The sequence below is a fragment of the Salvelinus fontinalis genome, chromosome 5, assembly GCF_029448725.1.
Source record: "Salvelinus fontinalis isolate EN_2023a chromosome 5, ASM2944872v1, whole genome shotgun sequence".
Taxonomy (NCBI): Eukaryota; Metazoa; Chordata; class Actinopteri; order Salmoniformes; family Salmonidae; genus Salvelinus; species Salvelinus fontinalis.
Genome location: NC_074669.1, coordinates 52841955 through 52862525, shown reverse-complemented (window position 1 = coordinate 52862525; position 20571 = coordinate 52841955). Strand labels below are relative to the sequence as shown.

The 20571-nt window shown below is 43.4% G+C and overlaps 1 protein-coding gene across 8 annotated transcripts in view; it reads left to right on the top strand.

Annotated features, from left to right (window-relative positions):
- Positions 1–20571, top strand: part of LOC129855819 (protocadherin Fat 1-like) — a 92551-nt gene that overhangs the window by 16707 nt on the left and 55273 nt on the right. For all 8 annotated transcript variants that reach the window (XR_008759563.1, XR_008759564.1, XM_055923856.1 and 5 more), the window contains exons 3-4: positions 5421–5735; positions 17450–17511. Coding sequence is in view for 6 of the 8 variants with exons in the window: in XM_055923856.1 (XP_055779831.1) it covers positions 5421–5735; positions 17450–17511 (377 nt within the window). In the remaining 2 variants the exon portion in view is untranslated. The remainder of the gene's footprint in view (positions 1–5420; positions 5736–17449; positions 17512–20571) is intronic.

Genomic DNA, 20571 nt, shown 5'->3' with positions numbered 1-20571 from the left:
TATAAAGGCATCTTCTCCATGCCGATGGGTTTAGGGTTGGCAGCGGACAGCCTGACACTCGTGAGCGAGTGGAATGGTTCTGCTATGCCAGTGTCTCCCAGTCAAACGGATGAGCACTCAAGCATGGGCATTGCGTTGGCACAGGCACAATAAATGTCTCATCCGTCTTGTTCAAGCTGTCTCTCTTTTACCTTGTCTCTCACACACAATTAGTCTGAATAGCACACATTCTCACCCTTACACAGAGAAATGTATAACACACACACACACACACACACACACACACACACACACACACACACACACACACACACACACACACACACACACACACACACACACACACACACACACACACACACACACACACACACACTCTCCCTCCATCTCATCCTCACTCCTTCTTTTCCCAATCTCCACCCTCTCTCTCTCTGCCTCTCACTCATACTCTTTCCCCCATGCTCTCGCAGGACGCTAGCAGTCAGATTAGCACTCACATTTCTTATTCATGCTTCACATTTGCAAATCTGTTCCTCCCAGAAGCTATCTCAGTGAGTGCAGTGAGTAGTCGGCAGTGCTTCCGTGAGAAAAACTCACACTTGCACATTTTTTGCGTTTTTCTGTGGCAATATATATGTTTTTGTAATCTGTTTACCTCATTATATAATCACTTTTTATTTATTTTTTATTTCCGCCTCACGATGGCCCTTTGGGTGCATTTCACATTCGGTGCCAGCCAGCAAGCCTTGACAAGCCTGTATACCCATATGACATCGACCATATTACACCCTGCATGCCTTCAGAAAGTATTCATACCCCGTAACTTAATCCACATTTTGTTGTGTTACAGCCTGAATTCAAAATTGATTAAATATATATTTTTCCTCACCCATCTACACACAATACCCCCAAAATGACAAAGTGAAAACATGTTTTTAGAAATGTTTGCAAATGTAGTAAAATAAAGAACAGAAATATCTAATTTGAGTCATCTGAGTCAATAATTTATCGAAGCACCTTTGGCAGCGATTACAGCTGTGAGTCTTTCTGGGTAAGTCTCTTAAGAGCTTTTGACACCTGGATTGTGCAACATTTGCCCATTTATTCTTTAAACAATTCTTCAAGCTCTGTCAAATTGGTTGTTGATCATTGCTAGACAACCATTTTCAGGTCTTGCCATAAATGTTCAAGTAGATTTAAGTAAAAACTGTAACTCGGACACTCACTGTCTTCTTGGTAAGCAACTCCAGTGTAGATTTTGTCTTTTAGGTTATTGTCCTGTTGAAAGGTGAATTTGTCTCTCGGTGTCTGGGGGAAAGCAGACTGAACCAGATTTTCCTCTTGGATTTTGTCTGTGCTTAGATCCATTCCGCAAAAACATTTATTCCCGAAAAACTCGCCAGTCCTTAATAATGATTACAAGCATATCCATTAGGGTTGGGTGATATCAATTTTTATTTGTCACATGCGCCGAATACAACAGCTGTAGACCTTAAAGTAAAATGTTTACTTACAAGCCCTTAACCAACAATGCAGTTTTAAGAAGAATACTGAAAAAAAATAAAAGTAACACATAATTAAAGAGCAGCAGTAAAATAACAGTAGCAAGGCTATATTCAGGGGGGCACCGGTTAGTCAAGGTAATTGAGATAATATGTACATGTAGAGAGTAGCAGCAGCGCAAAATAGGGGGGGGGGGGGGGCGCAATGCAAATAGTCTGGGTAGCCATTTGATTAGATGTTCAGAAGTCTTATGGCTTGGGGTAGAAGCTATTTAGAAGCCTCTTGGACCTAGACCTGGCACTCCGGTACCGCTTGCTGTGCGGTAGCAGAGAGAACAGTCTATGACTAGGGTCGCTGGAGTCTTTGACAATTTTTAGGGCCTTCCTCTGACACCACCTGGTATAGAGGTCCTGGATGGCAGGAAGCTTGGCCCCAGTGATGTACTGGGCCGTACGCACTACCCTCTGTAGTGCCTTGCGGTCGGAGGCCGAGCAGTTGCTATACCAGGCAGTGATGATGCTCTCGATGGTGCAGCTGTAGAACCTTTTGGGGACCTGAGGACCAAATCTTTTCAGTCTCCAAATTTTAATAACCATATATATTACTGGCTTAGTACACAAGGAGGCACCAAAAAACACAAAAAAGGCCATTAGGCATCTTTTACCAGAATGATAACAAAGTTAGCACAAGTTATCCAGCTAATAAAGTTATACATATATATGCAAATGACCGAATGTCATTTTTGTTGAGTTTGGTCATTTACAAGCGAATGTGAATGAGAGCTATTATGCAAATGAACAAAGTTTTGACGCATGCTTGTCTGAATGAAGAACAGTACTGTGTACACGCTGTGTCTGTGTGGAGTCTGGGAGTCGCTAGGGAAACGGGCTTGCCTGCTCTGCTTAGAGAAGATAGGGGAGGAGCAGATGGGCCTAGAACGGAGCGGAGAAAAAATGCAAGGATATCAAGATGCAGTGGTAGTTGTACAGAAAACTCATTCAAAGGGCTTTGACTTCTCAAACACCCTTATTAATTCAGCAAGTTAAACTTAGGGGTCGCACTATCTCAGAATTATTTGGTTTTCGTGGCCCAAAAATTGAAATAAACGTATATGAACTATCTTGCAGATCTAAAATGCTTCTTATTGTAATTTTCGCTCTGCATCAAACAAATGTTGTGCTTCAGCTGCACGTGTCCACTCGGATTAGAATTCACGAATGGGCATTCTATCAAACGGACAGCGCTCCGACTGATGTGTAACTACTTTGCTCTGATACTTTTCTTGGTGTAGCCAGCTTACTTTTCTCAGGTAAAATGCAAGATTAACTTTAAGCAAAACATTAGGAAATGTAGCTGGTTACATTTATTCTATGATAAACATTAGAAATATGATGGCCATGCATCGTTTTTTGCTTTATCATTGTAAGCTCATTTACTTGTGTGGCTGCCAGCCACAGTGTTGCATTTCTGTTGTCATCTGATGAAATTTAAGCTATTTTCTGCCGAATGTGTTGCACTAATGTATTTTTTGTGAAAGAAAAACTATAGTTGCACGTCGCTGATCACTCTTTTGAAGCAAAAAATGACTATTGACTTTCCATATAAACGCGATCTCTGTCAACACACAGCTGCTCCCGCTTTCTCCCGTTGTGCTGGTTCAACTGTTCTAGGGAACTACTGTAAACTTCATAATGAAAAATAATGTGACAGGTGAAATGAAGAACGCAATCTGCTTCATCTCCTAACGTATTGCACAAGTTGACTGCAGGTATTTACATAAAAAGTAGCGACAAATATTAAAATGTACGGTATACTGTCTAAGCCTAATACCCATAACATGATGCAGCTACCACTATGCTTGAAAATATGGAGAGTACACTACTTTTGCAGTATTACTTTAGTACCTTCTTGCAAACAGGATGCATGTTTTGGAATATTTTTATTCTGTACAGGCTTCTTGCTTATCACCTAGACAATTCGGTTAGTATATTGGAGTAACTACATTTTGGTCATATAGCAGATTCTCTTATCCAGAGCGACTTACAGTATTGATTCCATAAAATGTTTCTACAACAATGTTGTAACTACAATGTTGTAACTACACTGTTGTTGATCCATCCTCAGTTTTCTCCTATCACAGCCATTCAACTCTGTAACTGTGATAAAGTCACCATTGGCCTCATGGTGAAATCCCTGAGCGGTTTCTTTTCTCTCTGGCAACTGAGTTAGGAAGGACGGCTGTATATTTTTAGTGACTGGGTGTATTGATACACCATCCAAAGTGTAATTAATAACTTCACAATGCTGAAAAGGATATTCAGCATTTGCATTTTTTTTACCGATCTACCAATAGGTGCCTTTCTTTTCAAAGAATTGGACAATTTAGTATCGCACAACATTTCAGCTTTTCATTTTTTTATAAATTTGTTGAAATTTCGAAATACATAATTCCACTTTGACATGATGTGATATTGTGTGTAGGCCAGTGACAAAACATCTCAATTTAATCCATTTTAAATTCAGTCTGTAACTCAACAAAATGTTGAAAAAGTCAAGGGGTGTGAATATTGTCTGAAGGCAGGTTATACCCTCACATGGCTGTAGGAAGTGTTATGGAGTGTTACAGTGCTATCCATTTCCACCTTTGCCACCCTGCCTCCCGGGCCTTATTACACGGCTCAAGCTAACAGCTAACCCTGGCTAGCAGTAATGATGAGTAATGACAAAAAAATGAATAAGAACTCTGAAACCTCTGAAAAGTGAAATGTCAGTGACAGGTGTTGGAGATTTCTTTTTTTCTTCTCTTTATTCTGAATATTTTTATTCCCCCCTGAGGTGAAAGGTAGGCCTGTCTCTCGGTTTACAGACCTGCAGTGCAACTCATTGAGTTACAGGGAGCAACAAAGGGTTTTGAAAGGCAGGCAGTAGGAAAAGTAGGATTGGTGCCATGGAGCAGTCTTATCGTTCTCCGGTATATGGCAGACTAGGACAGTATGCGATTACCGCTTGCCTATACGTGGCAAACAGGCCCACGCCCTGGCTTTATTATAATTTATTACCGTCGGAGGTGTGCCGGGCAAATGAGCTCACTTTTATTGCTTTCGATAACAGGTCATTGGGACCTTTTTAAAATGTTAATGTTTACTTAAATTGCATGGAAAGAGATTTTCTAGAGATTGTCTTCTTAACTGAGTAATTTCCTATCGCTCTACCCCTGACATGCCATAACCCAAGTCTGCCTAATGATCAGATATATTTTTAAAGCCCCAAATAAAATGTGCATGAGAAACCACATCATAAATGTTGGGTAATCCTTGAGGGAAACAACTGTGCACCCATCCAGAGAAGGATGGCTGACTAGCCTACTTTCTAGTTTGCTGTTTTGATGGTTCCACCACTGATCTCCGTTCAGTCATCGGGGGTTTTGTTGTGAAATGTTAGTCCAGGTCTTTGAAAGCTCCTCTGTTTGCTCAGCTGAAAGCTATAGGCCCCTCATGGCATATGGCCTGCTGTACAAATCCCGGCCTGTCATGTAGAAACAGACAGCAGGGTCTGATGTCAATACCAACCTTCTACCCTACCATATTCCCCCTACTGCTGTGCACCGACACCTACCCATGATTAAAATAGCACGGACTGAGTTTCTCTCTTTCTCCATATCTTTCCTTTCTCTTTCTTTGTTCTCTTTCAAGAGGTAACTATATACTGGAATATTTTGGTTTGCCTAAGCGTTTGTGTGTGATCCCCATACAGAATGCTAAATGCTCTTTGAACTACTTTTTGTTTTTATATGTATGGACAAAGACAATTTCCATATAAAAGCTGGGAGTGAAATGGTTTTCCATTCAAAGAAAATGGATGGTTTCTCTTAATACAAGAGCCCAAATAACTAATTACTCTCTCTTTCTTTCTCCCAGGGGTCATCAGAACCCAGGAACTCCTGGACCATGAGACCACCCCGCACTACTGGCTGACTGTGTACGCCACGGACGGTGGCGTGGTGCCCCTCTCGGCCTTCGTGGAGGTCTACGTGGAGGTCCAGGACGTCAACGACAACGCGCCGCAGACCTCGGAGCCCGTCTACTACCCGTCGGTGGCGGAAAACTCGCCCAAGGACGTGTCCATCATCCAGATCGAGGCGGTGGACCCGGATGCCCGGGCCAGCGACAAGCTCTCCTACAAGATCACCAGTGGCAACCCCCAGGGATTTTTCGCCATCAACTCCAAGATGGGTAAGACGAAGGCAAAGGCCGCCACTTTTCTGAATTGAACTTTATTGATTCCCAAGGTGGAATTGATTTCTCGCAGGCAAACATGTGTAGTGCTGCTATGCTTTAAATGAAGAGCATACACCGAATAGCAAAGGTAGACAGAAAACAACCAGGTAAGGTCACACGTGTCATTAGTGTTATCCATTTGTGGTACATTGAAATGTATTGTAAATGGCCTTGTCTTTTGCTTCCCATTGACTTTGTATTCCAATGGATGTGTTCTGTAATATGAAACACAAAGCATGTACAGCGCCTTGGATTTATCTTCCCACGTATGTGTGGCCAGCAATCAACTAACCATCGCCTAACAGATTGTAGTCAATAGGCTACACACCGACTGAGAGACAAGTGTATGTAACGGCATGTCCAATTTCATCACTTGAAAGAATACAACTCCTCTCACAAGGTTGTGAATAGCGCTTCTACATAAAAGGGTAAAGAATAAATGTAGAAAGAATAGATGTTCAATCGCCCTTTGAGACTATGAGGGTACATGGGGGCAGTTGTAGGTTATCTAGGTTATATCAATCTTTTTGTTCTTGTTCTATAAGAAGCCTTTGATATCTCCAGTATGGCCACATGATTTTAGCATGGTCGATAGGAGAGATGTCGACAGGGGCTTTTCCCACTACCCACAGAGCACAGTGTGTTCACATATGGTGTTCTGAAAATGGATGAACGTTGAATATTTCATTTTTTTGGGGGTGAAGCCCACTGGAGCAGACAGTGATTTTACTCCAGCACGAGCGGAAATAGTAGTAAAAGGACTAAAAGGTGCAAACTGAAGCTTTTGAAATGGAAGCCAACATTTTTGAACGTGGATGTTTTTTTCAGTGGACTGTGTTATTTTTGGTGGGAATTGTTCACACTTTATATTCAGTTGGACAGATACCATGTTATTACATACGACTGTGATTTATTAGTATAATACCATAGATCTTGACTTCGTTCAGTTTCATTACAATTCAGTCTGGACTTCAAATGCCTTGTCTACAGTCCCCACGCCCAGCTGTGTAATTACAGTTGGGTTACCAAAGCAGTTAGACGCTACAAGGCATAACAGCGGCTCAATATGAAAAGTCTGCTAGCCTGAATGAAGTCAATCAGCAAAACGATATTTGTATGTCCCCTTTTAATAATTAACACAGAATGCTCATTACAAACAAGCCTGTTTACTTTGATTGCATTGTGCAACCTTGTATGTCTTTCAGTAACTGCTAATTAACAAACTCATTTCAACCCTACCTCGGAGTTTTGTATGCCAGTCTCTTGTTGCGAGTTCTCATTTAAACTGACATGAGGAATGGGCTGTAGAGCAATCGTCTCTCCCAATTTCCCCCATTGACTTGTGTGGTCCCATATTCCAAGGCGGTCCTCCCATCAACAAACTGTGGTTATTTTTGTTATAGCAGGGGCCAATGTGAGTGTTCTTGACCAAATAAGGGTTCGTCTTGTAGCATGCTCTCTCGAGCTTTCCTAATGATGGCAACTCTCCAATGAGAGATGGAAAAGAAAGGGGAGGGGGGAAAGAACTTTCTAAGGCACATTTAGCTGCATTTAGCCGCATTTAGCTCATTTAGGCATTAACTCAACGGGGCAATGGTTTGATAGGTTTGATAATGAAGGTGTGAGTTGTGTGGGAGGTGGAAGGTTTGTGTGAGTGTGTGTGTTTGTGTGTGGGTTGACTGTAAGATTCCACTTAGACAGATAAGCCATCCTGAACACAGTGGGTATAGTGTAACTCTCTTGCAATGGAGAAGGCATTCTTGAAGTGATTTACAGTATAGACGACTAGAGATGAGTTTGCCAGACTCATGCTGTCGAGATAATAGCCGTTGTTGGATTTTAGGAGTTGGCCTAGATTCGAGTTTCTCCTATCTGTAGTTAGTACCTGTTGAAGAAAGTATATAGGGCAAACCAGCCTAGAGACGAATGCACACCGGTGATTAATCACATAGGATCTGATCAGCCGAAGAGGTTTAATTTCACCCAACGTTTTAACAGAATTGTATGATATTCTATTATCCGGTGTTGCCTGTACCTGTTTGGGCTAGGGGGCAGCATTTTCACGTTTGGATGGAAAGCGTGCCCAGAGTAAACTGCCTGCTACTTAAGTCCCAGTTGCAAATATATGCATACTATTAGTAGATTTGGATAGAAAACTCAGAAGTTTCTAAAACTGTTTGAATGATGTCTGTGAGTATAACATAACTCATATGGCAGGCGATAACCTGAGAAAAATCCAACCAGGAAGTGGGAAATCTGAGGTTTGTAGTTTTTCAACTCTTGGCCTATCGAATACACAGTGTCTATGGGGTAATATTGCACTTCCTAAGGCTTCCACTAGATGTCAACAGTCTTTAGAACCTTGTTTGATGCTTCTACTGTGAAGTGGGGGCAAATGAGAGGGAATTGAGTAAGGTCTCTCCCAGAGTGCCATGAGCTGACCATACGCATTCACGTGAGAGTTAGCTTGAGTTCCATTGCATTTCTGAGGAATTCTCCGGGTGGAACATCATTGAAGATTTATGTTAAAAACATCCTAAAGATTGATTCTATACTTCGTTTGACATGTTTCTACGGACTGTAATGGAACTTTTTGACTTTGTCTGCTCCTAGTGATCGCGCGTCATGAATTTGGAATACTGGGCTAAACGCACAAACAAAAAGGAGGTATTTGGACATAAAGATGAACTTTATCGAACAAATCAAACATTTATTGTGGAACTGGGATTCCTGGGAGTGCATTTGATGAAGATCATCAAAGGTAAGTGAATATTTATAATGCTATTTCTGACTTCTGTTGACTCCAACATGGCGGATATCTGTTTGGCTTGATTTGTTGTCTGAGCGCCGTACTCAGATGATTGCATGGTTTGCTTTTTCCGTAAAGTTTTTTTGAAATCTGACACAGCGGTTGCATTAAGGAGAATGATATCTTTAATTCTGTGAATAACACTTGTATCTTTTATCAATGTTTATTATGAGTATTTCTGTAAATTGATGTGGCTCTGTGCAAATTCACGGGATGTTTTGGAGGCAAAGCCAAATGTAAACTGAGGTTTTTGGATATAAATATGAACTTGATCGAACAAAACATACATGTATTGTGTAACATGTTGTCCCGGGAGTGTCATCTGATGAATAATATCAAAGGTTAGTGATTCATTTTATCTCTATTTCTGCTTTTTGTCACTCCTCTCTGGTTGGAAAATCGCTGTATGCTTTCTGTGACTAGTTGCTGACCTAACATAATATGTTCTGCTTTCGCCGAAAAGCCTTTTTGAAATCAGACACCGTGGTTGGATTAACGAGAATTTGATCTTTAAAACGGTGTCTAATACTTGTATGTTTGAGAAATTTGAATTATGACATTTCTGTTGATTTAATTTGGCGCCCTGCAATTTCATTGGCTGTCGGTGAGGGGTTCCGTTCCCAGACAGGTTAAGAGCGCCAATGGTGCCCTCTGATCAACGGGCAGATCCATATCTGACCCCAGGCCATTGATTTGGGCTAACCTCCAATGATTTTCATTTAACCTCTGAGATGGAAAGCACATCACCGCTCAACTGTTGAAAACACAAAGGTGCGTCTGAGAAAGTGAATTGACATCCGTCTGTCTATTTTAAGGGTGGCTGCTTTAGATCGGCCCCGTGGTCAATAATCGCTTTCACCATAGTGTATTGTAGTTGGGTGTTTTTGCCTCCCATCTGAACAGGCTGGATTGAACGTATCCGATATGCGTCACGGTCTTTCGACACGTTGTTTCTGGATGTTTCCTGAAAACAGCTCTATTGGGAGAGCAGATTTCAACTTGCCCTTTGAACCAAATGCTCCTACTTAGCCTACATATTACCAGTAGATATTTCCCCCCCTTCTGGATTACGGGGTATTTATGAAACTCAAAGCTTTACAGGGCTACTGAGTCTACCTGTTTATGTTCCAACGCTTCTCCGCTTGCTTTGTAGGTCTTCTCAAATGGGTTTACACGAAGGACGGCGATGAGCGAAGGATGAAACCCATCCATGCATATCAAAGTGTGTTAAAACGTTTATCAGTGGTACACTAGGGCTCCTCGTGTCAGGTTCAACAAAGAGGTGGCTTGTACAAAGAGAAACTTCAGCTAAATCACTGCCTCCGTATATGTGTTTGTGTAATTTCTGGGGAGGGGAGGAGAGGAGAGAGAAGAGAGAGAGAGAGTTGAGTGCATCTCAACTGTTGCTGAAAACATTCAAATGTAATATTCATAAGTGAACGGGACAGATTTGTTCAAAGATTAACTTAACTTAACTAAATCACTTATATGGATTTGTATCATTTATATGGAGAGAGAGAGATAGAGTGCATTTCAGCTGTTGCTAACATTAACATAATGTTAATAAGCAAAAGGGACACCTTAGCTTTTTATTTTCCACGTGACTTCCATTAAGACGGATGAAAATTGGCATCATACCAGGTCGACATTATCAACTCAATATGACATTCTCCCCGCATATTACAGGACAGCACGCTCTGTAATTATAAGCTCAAGAACGGCAACGGGAGCAAGGCCCTGTTTTGGCATATCTACAAAGCTCTAGAAAGGGGTGGGAAGAAAAAATAAAGGAAAAAAATAATGTGTTGTATGTGTGGGTTTTGGCAAACGTTGCGTACACATGTCTAGCTAGCTAGCTTATTAGCTTTGAAGCTAACATTTCTTCCCTTCAGCTTTCTGCCTGAAAGTCTGACAGCTTCAAATGCAGATAGATGAAGGCTTCTTCTCATGCCACTTTTGGCTCCCCCTTTTCCCTATTTTGGTGAGCATTGCAGACACGTGTAGCCTAGCTAGCTAGCTATCATTGAAGCTAGTATTTTCTTCCTGTAGCTTATTGCCTGACAGTCGGGGGGCTTCAAACGCAGATGAAGGCTTCATCTCCTGGCTGCTTTTGTGTCGCCTTGCCCTTTTCTCTGTGCAGTCCCCGTATCGGCTGGCTAAATCCCTGGATGAAAGGCTTACTTTATTTCTGCAGAGTAAACAAGTCCGGTTGTTTAGTTCCCTGTAACTCTGGGGGTTTCATTTAAGTGCAAGGCCACCTCTCTCGCAAGACACCATGGCAATCCCATTCGGAGAAAGCTGGCAATGGGAATTCATGGGTTTTGGGGTTGCGCTTGGTCTGGAATAATGTCTTTTTAATTTTTAAAGGAGTTCCTCCCTGCTGTTTGGAAGTTTGAACGTTTTCTTTTCCCCAGTCTTTCCAAGACACCAAGGAGAATTGTGTCACTTTGTGAGATTGACTCCTTGGCCATCAATGTATGTGTGCAGTCTGTGTGTGTAGCATTGTATGTGCCTCCTCACATAACAGTGGTCTGTTTCCAGAGCTGGTGTGAACGAGGCTCCCCCTCTTTCCGCCACCTGATCTAGTGCTAACCCACCCACTCGCTGTGTTGAAGCGGATCAGGTTTATAGTGATACACATACCACAGGATTCCCTCGCTCCTCTCATTCGTCCCTCTCTCCCTCTGTGGGTTCAGCGTCCTTTTCAAACACAGCCCCGGTCGGAAAACACGTTTCTGCTTTTCCCACCCTCGCTCGGCTTGACCCCCAGCGAGCCCTTGTAGGAGTAGAGTTGCTGAGTTTCCCACCTCCTGCTCTGTACAAGCCTCCACTCTCACGTACACTCTCCGCTTTTTAAATCGCTACAAAGCTTTGGCCTCTCGTTAAGAAGAGACATCGGGAGGTATTCTCGGGCGGTCGTCAGGGAGAGGTGGACGTGAACTGCCTTCCCGCGTAGAGGGAGAGTAGGAAAATGGATACTGTTAATGATACCTGGTGAAAGAGGGATTTAAAAGATGCAGGCAGCCTGCTGCGACGGATTGGACTGGGCTTTGAACAATGCCGGAATTGGAGTGTGTGCTCAAACAGCCGTGACTTCTCGTCGGAAATACACTTGCACTCCGGAAACAGGGAGGGAATGAGAGGGAGAGGTCGGCCAAAGATCACATGAGTATCACAGAAAGTCTAACTAGCTGGCAATCCTATGTAGTCCAAAGGTCATTACACCAATGTGTCATCATGTACTGATGATTGTGATCTGTACGAACAAAAGCACCAATAGTCGCTGGTTCAGTATTTCAGTGTTTTAACTACGATCCCTTTAGGACTCTCTTTTATGACGATAGGTTCAAGGTTCCCTATGAACAAACACTGTCCTTGCCCAAGATGAGAGACTATTGTATAGTCTGTTTTATGAAAGTTAGCTTTGGAGCGCAAACACACAACCTCCCCTTTCACAATGAGGCACTCAATGTTCTTCACTTGACAACAGTACAGCATAGCCCATTCACTTAGTTCTGCTTCCAGATTAGTCCTGACAATGGCATGTCCTGTGTGGGACAGAGTTGTGCATTCCACATTGTCCCCCCCTCCGCATTTGGTAGCAGCAGTTGACCCACGTATTGACATTAATGGGAAAGATAAACCCAGGTGAATTTTTCTTTTAGGCCCCCATTGAAAATGAGGGCTCAACGCTTCCTAGCGAGACCGGATCAGAGAACCAGTCATTGTAGAACCAGTCATCCTCTGACAGCTTTAAAATGCATTTCTAATACCAGCAGTTGTATGAAAAGCCGTTAGAACAGAAAAAGAATAGCCGGTGGGGTCCGGGCTTCAAATCATCCACTCCGTGAAATACTCGTATCAGCTTTCAGTGACACCTTCTCTGTTAGAAAAGGGGAGGGGAGAAAAAAACATCTGACAATGTGCACCGCATCTTTCAACGCGCCCAGGCCGATAGCGAGGGGAAGCCAGATAGGAAATGGATACTACCTCCAACAACTTCCTGACGTTTCCTGCTATTCGGGGGGGGCGAACAATTGGCACGAGACACAAAAGGTTTTCAAAGGAGCAGGAAAGGAAAGGGATGGGGTATACTTTTTTCAGGGAAACTAATCCACAGCTTCTAGCTACCTGAACCTTTGTAGGCTATTGTTAATGTCTGTGTGTGTCTGTCTGTCTCTCTGTCTGAGAGTGTGAGGGATGCCTACAGCACCACAAGGCTTCGAGGTTCATTAAGTATAAGCTCTTAGCACACCTGTTCCTCCCGGCTCGCCCCCTCCTAAGCTGCTCCCAAGCACCTCCCTCACCTCTCTGGGAACAGCTGAATCTACATCCTCCGACGCTGCAGCCGGGAGGTACTGCAGACTGCGGCCTGCACACCGACCAGACTGTCTGTCCTCAGCGCATGACTGAGCACGGGAATGTACACACATCAGCAGGGGCCGATGTAAAAAAACAAAAAAAAACATGGACGTCATCTGCCGGGGTTGGTGTTTTCTCAATCTCACACAAGGTGTTTCCTGTCTCTCGCTGTCTATTTTGCTCTACCTTTCTCTCCCTTTTTCCCCTCCCTCCCTCTAAATTGAAGGCGGACACATTACATTCAGGCATAATAGAAACAGTATAGCCAGTATGTAGACCCCAGCTGGTAATCAGCTCCACAGTATCCAATTACTCATCCCAATTACTCATCCCCGTCACCAAACCATACATCAATCACATGCTCAAACAGGCATCTGGAACCCCCTATAGGCACACCGTAGCAAAACGTTTTGCAACGGGAGATGAAAGTTTGTGCCTCTCATTGGAGAAGTCCCTCGCTGTTTTAGCCAGTTTTCTTCTGTTTGGTATCCTGTGAATACGACCCCCGTCACATTGACCATGGGAATCAGAATCAGTAACACCCGAGTGGCTCTGATACGCTTTCAATGTACCACGACCACAGATGACATTGACCTTATAAAAATCCGTCCCCGAAATTGAGTTCCTCCAGTGTCGATGTTTATCTCTGTTTATGGTCGTAAGCAACTGCGCTTTCTTAAGCTTATCGGCAGTCCTGCACATCCTGTCGGGGAAAATTCCCGAGCTTCCAAAATTCCCCGGCTTCCATCATATGTATATTAGTTTTGGAGAGGAAGTATTTTCCCAGACCCCCTGTATCCGTCCTAATCGAGGACCGCCTACAGATAGACAGTGAGCTCATAGTAGGGTTCCCTCTTTTTTACGTCCCAAATGGAACCCAATTCCCTACTTTTGACCAGGGCCCACTGTCAAAAGTAGTGCACTATGAGGGAATAGGGTGCCATTTGGGAATCATTGTTTGTTTATATCCCCTCGTATGAATCTCCATTAGATGAGCCCTATTAGCTACCTGGTTGGAGGGTAATGAGGTAGGGAGGATGGAGTCCTCTGAAGCATCCCTTTGTGTGTGTGTGTGTGTGTGGGAGGGGGGGGGGGGGGTCTGTGCAGTGCTTAGGGGAGCGAGGCAGGCATTTTAGTTTTGAAGTGGTTTAGCTGTCCCTCTCTCTCTCCTTCACTAAATGCTAGCCATTTTCACAAAGACCCCCTCTTAGCAGCAGGTGTGGGAGGATCACGGAAGGCTATTGTCTGAATCCACTCACACTGTGTCTGCCAGCATACGTGTGTGTGTGTGTGTGTGTGTGTGTGTGTGTGTGTGTGTGTGTGTGTGTGTGTGTGTGTGTGTGTGTGTGTGTGTGTGTGTGTGTGTGTGCCTGCCTGTCAGTACGTCCCTGTCCGAGTGTGTGGTGGTTTCTATCTTGTTGTGTGAATCTGTGTCCCTGTCTGAATCCCTGAATCCCTGTTTGTGCGTGTGAAGTGGGCTCTTATGGGAAATGCAGGGACCTTTTGTAAGCTGTGTGAAGTACGGGCATTCCTCCCCTAGCTAAATGATACGTCTGTGGAGGCCCATCAATGGTACCCAGTCGACGGCTCTGTGGCATCTCACCTTTAAAGAAACAGCCAAACAACCCCTTCTCTACTGGAAATGTTTATCCTGCCCCATCTTAAACCCCCTTACACAAGTCAGCCATGCTTTGGGCTACTTCTTTTGGGATACTTTGCCCTGCGATACACACTTTGCAATAATGAGGGTTTCTTGGGCTGTGTTGGCTGTGCAGGGAACACATTGCTGTTTTGAACCTCCATTTTGGGTTCTGGTTGGGTCTCCCTGTAGACTAGCTTGGAGCTAGTTGGTAGATTCAACAATTAAACATGGTGATATGGAAAGTGTTGTCTTTGGCGCTCGAAGCAAGGAGAGGTTATATGTTTTCTCCTTATGAGAAAAACGAGTCGCCCTGGGTCGTTATATATATTTTTTACCCCGACCCAAAAACAGAAAAACAACAATCCCAACTTAGATCAAATAATGAAATCTCTGGGCTTATTCGATTTTTCGCTAGTTCGTCAACAATTACGGTAAATATCTCAAGGCGCTCATATAGCTCCTTCGTAACTGGGGAGGGTTTAGCCTCCAACTGCAGACACCCACAACATTCCCGCACGTCTACAGTTGACAGCTAAATATGTGTCACCCTGCTAGACTGCTAATCACTGCAGTAATACCTGGGTTGTGTCCGAGCCCGCCACTGTCCCGGACAGCTCCCCCGGCCTCCATTTTGGAGACGCGGTTGTGCTGAAGGACATGCTGTTGAATGCCTCTCCTCTGCAACTGTTGTTTTTCTCTAAACAGCATGGCTGTAATTACTGTCGGCCCCGGCTCAGCTCACTCCTGAGGAGGCTTGCGTGTGTGTGTGTGTTTTTTTTTTGTCACCTTGTACACTCTCGTCACCTTGTAGAGTCCATGCCCTGATGATTTGAGGCTGTTCTGAGGGGGGTGCAGCTCAATATTAGGAAGGTGTTCTTAAAGTTTTGTACACTGTGTATAGTACCTATATGCGTCTGTGTATTTCTAATCCAGAAGCAGAATTGATCGTCAAAGGCTGGAGGCCTGGAGCTGTGGCTCAGGTAAAGATAGGGAGGTACGCTACGCCTACTACTTCATAGTTGTTGACGCGTGTAACCCCACATCAAAGGACTGCTTCCCGAGAGCTAGGAGACAGCTAAGATCCATTTTTTTTAAAGATGGCTCCAACCATCCGGATCAATTTAGAGCAACCTTTAAGAGTTCTACCTCGGTTAAATTTAGCTTCTCGCTAGGATGGAGGTGCGGAGGAGTCAACCCCCGCCCCTTTAATTAAAGCTGTGGAGGATTTTCAGCATGGCACACTTGGCAGCTTGACAAAGGGGAATGTGTGTGTGTGTGTGTGAGTGAGCGCAATCCCCTCTCTTTGTCAGTCTTTTGGAAGTGTAGGCAATATTAGTGTGTGTGTATGAATGTGTGTGTGCGCGTGTGTGTGTGAGCTCTTTCATTCTTTGGGAAATGGGGGTAATACGATCACTTTGTTTACGTCCATTGAGATGCCTTGCAAATTGGCCGGTTTTCAGCCCCACCGATATGCCTTACCTTCTTTTACAAAAGTTATGTCACAGTCAGCTGCTGGTCTCAACCCATGACACTACCCATCACCAAACTATCCAGCATTGTTACAAGCTTAACAGTACAGTGTAGCACATTGACTTAGTTGTTGAGTTTGTTCTGACGGTGGCATGTTGTCAAGAGTCCTTCCTTAAATCGCTCACAATTTCCTCAGACAAGTTTTTCCAACTTGTAATGCTTTCATTAGCTTTGTTCAATGCTTTTATTTTTTATTTTAACAAAAATAGCTTAGCACACAAGGGAAACACTGTCTTTCTCTAATGCTGATAACTCTTTGTTTTATTTATTTTCAATTCCAAACTTTTTAGGGTATAGTATGAACGAAGCCCTGGGGAGCTCCGGCTCAGTTGAGTCCTTCATTTGCTGTGCAAGAGCTATTTCGAGAGGTGCTGTAAGTTATGGGCTTGCTATTCCGGTTTGCACCATATGTGCCATTGATGGGCTCGGGTTTCGGAAATCCTTTTTTTTTTTTTTTGCTATGATAATCTGTCGCCGCGTGGTCCACCAGCCGGCTCTGGTGCGGTCTGCTCTGGCACGTCTACTCTGCACTCATGTTTACTGCGAGGTTACAATTATGCCGGGAGTGAGAATACACTGCTTATTATTTGGGGAGAAGAGACTGCTGCTCGTATAATGTAGCCAGACTTTTTGTTGATTTTTTTCAACCCTTCTCTCTTTCTCTTCTCCCGGCCCTTTGGTTGAATCGGATTTAAATCAGATCTAAAAGAAACCATGGGATCTCATTCGAAATCCCTGCACTCTAACAGATGACTCAATACGCTAGAGCTCGGGCTTGGGGCTGCAATTGACGGTGTCTGCCTCTGACTGCCTGCTTCTGTATTTGTTCAGCTTGCGGTATAAGCCTCAGTTAGAGTTTAGAGGCCACTGCTGTTTCAGAGCCTGTTTAGCGGACCGCTGCGATATTTCACGTCTGGAGGATGGGGTGGCCTGACAGTGGACTGTCTGGGGCGTGGATGTGACTGGGGGTTTGGAGACCTTTCTATGGGGTCAGTATCTCAGCCCCCATCCTCCTCTCGCAGGTCATTTAGAAGGATTGGATGACATAACCAAACACTGCAAATCAGCAATTCACCCTGGCCCTTTCCTGCTTTAGTGTTAGTTTGGCTATTTTGAGTCTTTAGGAAGCACATCATGCATCTTGTAATGAAGTTCGTCTGCCATTTCAAATATGCCTTTTTCTCAATATGGTTTTGTGGTTTCATTTCAAGGAAATGGATATCACGTTGTCCTGTAGTAAGACAAGATAGCATTGATGCAACATTGATGCCACATTGATACATTGATCATGGCCATAGTACTAACAAACCTCTTTTCCCTCGACAGGTCTCGTCACAACTACCTCGAGGAAGCTGGACCGAGAACAGCAGGACGAGCACATTCTTGAGGTAAGCACCTTGTTTTGTTTGGTCTACCGCTATCAGAAAGGGGGAAAGAAAAAAACGGTCTACTTTCTTGTCCGCCTGTCTGTGAGCCCTCGTGTTTGTTTGGAGAAGCATCAACAGCATTGCTAATCATCAGAAAGGCCCTCAAGGATGACCTCTTCAGCCAAAACAGACAAAAGTAAGCATTTTAGTTGCCTCTCTAAACTTTAGCCTTGGCTGGCTTTAACCTCCAACCGACGTACTTTGGCCGGGTGCCAAGCGTTGCCAACCAAAACAAGCGGAAGCACAGAGACGCAGCACATAGTTCCACACTAACCGGCAGAAGGGGGTTTGGGCTTTGGATCATGATTCCGCCGGTTGAGATTTCCAGGGGGGAAAATCAGGGTGACTGTGCCTTTGTTCTTCGCCAGTGTACCATCTCGGGATCGAGGGAGGCAAGCCAGGACAGGAAGCGAGCCTTCAAAGCCGGGTTGATGTTTAAACTTGTGGATACTCACTTTCTCGGTCTCTCTTTCTGTCTCTCCCTCCCCCTCTTCATTCCGTTCCCTCTGCCCAACCTAACCAAACCTTTAACACCAGCACATTTCATGCCAAGATCGAGTAACCAGATTGGGCGCTGCTTAATTACCGTTATAGGAGTTAATGCAATTCAAGGTTCATTGGATGCCAATTAATGCCAATGTGTGCCCGCATGCCAGCCACTCCCTGTGTTTTCATACTCAATTTACACAGTGGGACACACACATTTTATTCTGGGACTGGAGAGTAAAGATAGTGGGGCAGAGGGGAGGGATCTGTTCTCCAGAGGAAGACATTTTGCTGCCTCTCTTTTTCCCCCTCCCCCTCTCTCATCCACCCTTATGATAAATTAAATGGCCTACTCCTAGATTTGAGTGCCGAGTTGCACAGGCCTCAAGTGAGAGGAAAACTAAATTGAAGCTTGAAACGAAAGCCCTTTAATTTGTTAACCTTTCTAGGACACACGTTCCGCTAGCGGAACCCCTCGACAACATTCCGCTGAAAAGGCAGCGCGGGAAATTGAAAAATATATTTTTTAAATATGTAACTTTCACACATTAAGTCCAATACAGCAAATGAAAGATAAACATCTTGTTAATCTACCCATCGTGTCCGATTTAAAAAATGCTTTACAGCGAAAACACAACATATGATTATGTTAGATCACCGCCAAGTCCAAAAAACACACAGCCATTATCCCAGCCAAAGATAGGAGTCACAAAAAGCAGAAAGAGATAAAATTAAATCACTAACCTTTGATGATCTTCATCAGATGACACTCATAGGACATCATGTTACACAATACATGTATGTTTTGTTCGATAATGTGCATATTTATATCCAAAAATCTCAGTTTACATTGGCGCGTTACGTTCAGTAATGTTTTGCTTCCAAAACATCCGATGATTTTGCAGAGAGCCACATCAATTTACAGAAATACTCATTATAAATGTTGATGAAAATACATGTGTTTTGCATGGAACTTTAGATAAACTTCTCCTTAATGCAACCGCTGTGTCAGATTTCAAAAAAGCTTTACCGAAAAAGCACACCATGCAATAATCTGGGTACAGCGCTCAGAGCCCAAACAAGCCAAAGAGACATCCGCCATGTTGTGGAGTCAACAAAGTCAGAAATAGCATTATAAATATTCACTTACCTTTGATGATCTTCATCAGAATGCACTCTTAGGAATCCCAGTTCCACAATAAATGTTTGATTTGTTCGATAAAGTCCATCATTTATGTCCAAACACCTCCTTTTGTTCTCGCGTTTTGTACACAATCCAAACGGACGACGCGCTGGCAGGTCCAGGCGAAAGTTCAGACGAAAAGTCATATTACAGTTCGTAGAAACATGTCAAACTAAATATAGAATCAATCTTTAGGATGTTATCATAAATCTTCAATAATGTTCCAACCGGAGAATTCCTTTGTCTTCAGAAATTCAATGGAACGCAAGCTACCTCTCATGTGAATGCGCGTGACCAGCTCATTGCACTCTGCCAGACCTCTGACTCAATCCCCTCTCATTCCCACCTCCTTTATAGTAGAAGCATCAAACAAGGATCTAAAGACTGTTGACATCTAGTGGAAGCCGTAGGAAGTGCAATATGACCCCATTTCCACTGTATCTTGGCTAGGCAAAGAGTTGAAACACTACAAACCTCAGATTTCCCACTTCCTGGTTGGATTTTTTCTCAGGTTTTTGCCTGCCATATGAGTTCTGTTATACTCACAGACATCATTCAAACAGTTTTAGAAACTTCAGAGTGTTTTCCAACCAAATCTACTAATTATATGCATATTCTAGCTTTTAGGACAGAGTAGCAGGCAGTTAACTCTGGGCACCTTTTTATCCAAGCTACTCAATACTGCCCCCCTGTCCCAAAGAAGTTTTAAGGACAACAAAGTCAAGGTTTTGAAGTGGCCATCACAAAGACCTGACCTCAGTCCCATAGAAAAGTTGTGGGCAGAACTGAAAAAGCGTGTATGAGCAAGGAGGCTTACAAACCTGAGTCAGTTACACCAGCTTTGTCAGGAGGAATGAGACAAAATTCACCCAACTTATTGTGGGAAGCTTGTGGAAGGCTACCTGAAACATTTGACCCAAATTAAACAATTTAAAGGCAATGCTACCAAATACTAATTGAGTGTATATAATCTGCTGACCCACTGGGAATGTGATGAAAGAAATTGAAGCTGAAATAAAACATTCTCTCTGCTATTATTCTGACAATTCACATTCTTAAAATAAAGTGGTGATCCTAACTGACCTAAGACAGGGAATATTTACTAGGATTAAACGTCAGGAATTGTGAAAACAGAGTTTAAATTTATTTGGCTAAGGTGTATGTAAACTTCCGACTTCAACTGTATGTATATGTATGTGTCTGTATGTATTTGTGTTGTAGTTTTAATGAATGGTTATATAATAACTTTACAGTTAGCTTTCATTTGATCTACTGCTCCACTTCAGCTTGTCCGGAACGGGAGCGAGATAGAAAAAAAAAGAAGCATTTTGACGCAAGTACCTTTTGACCTA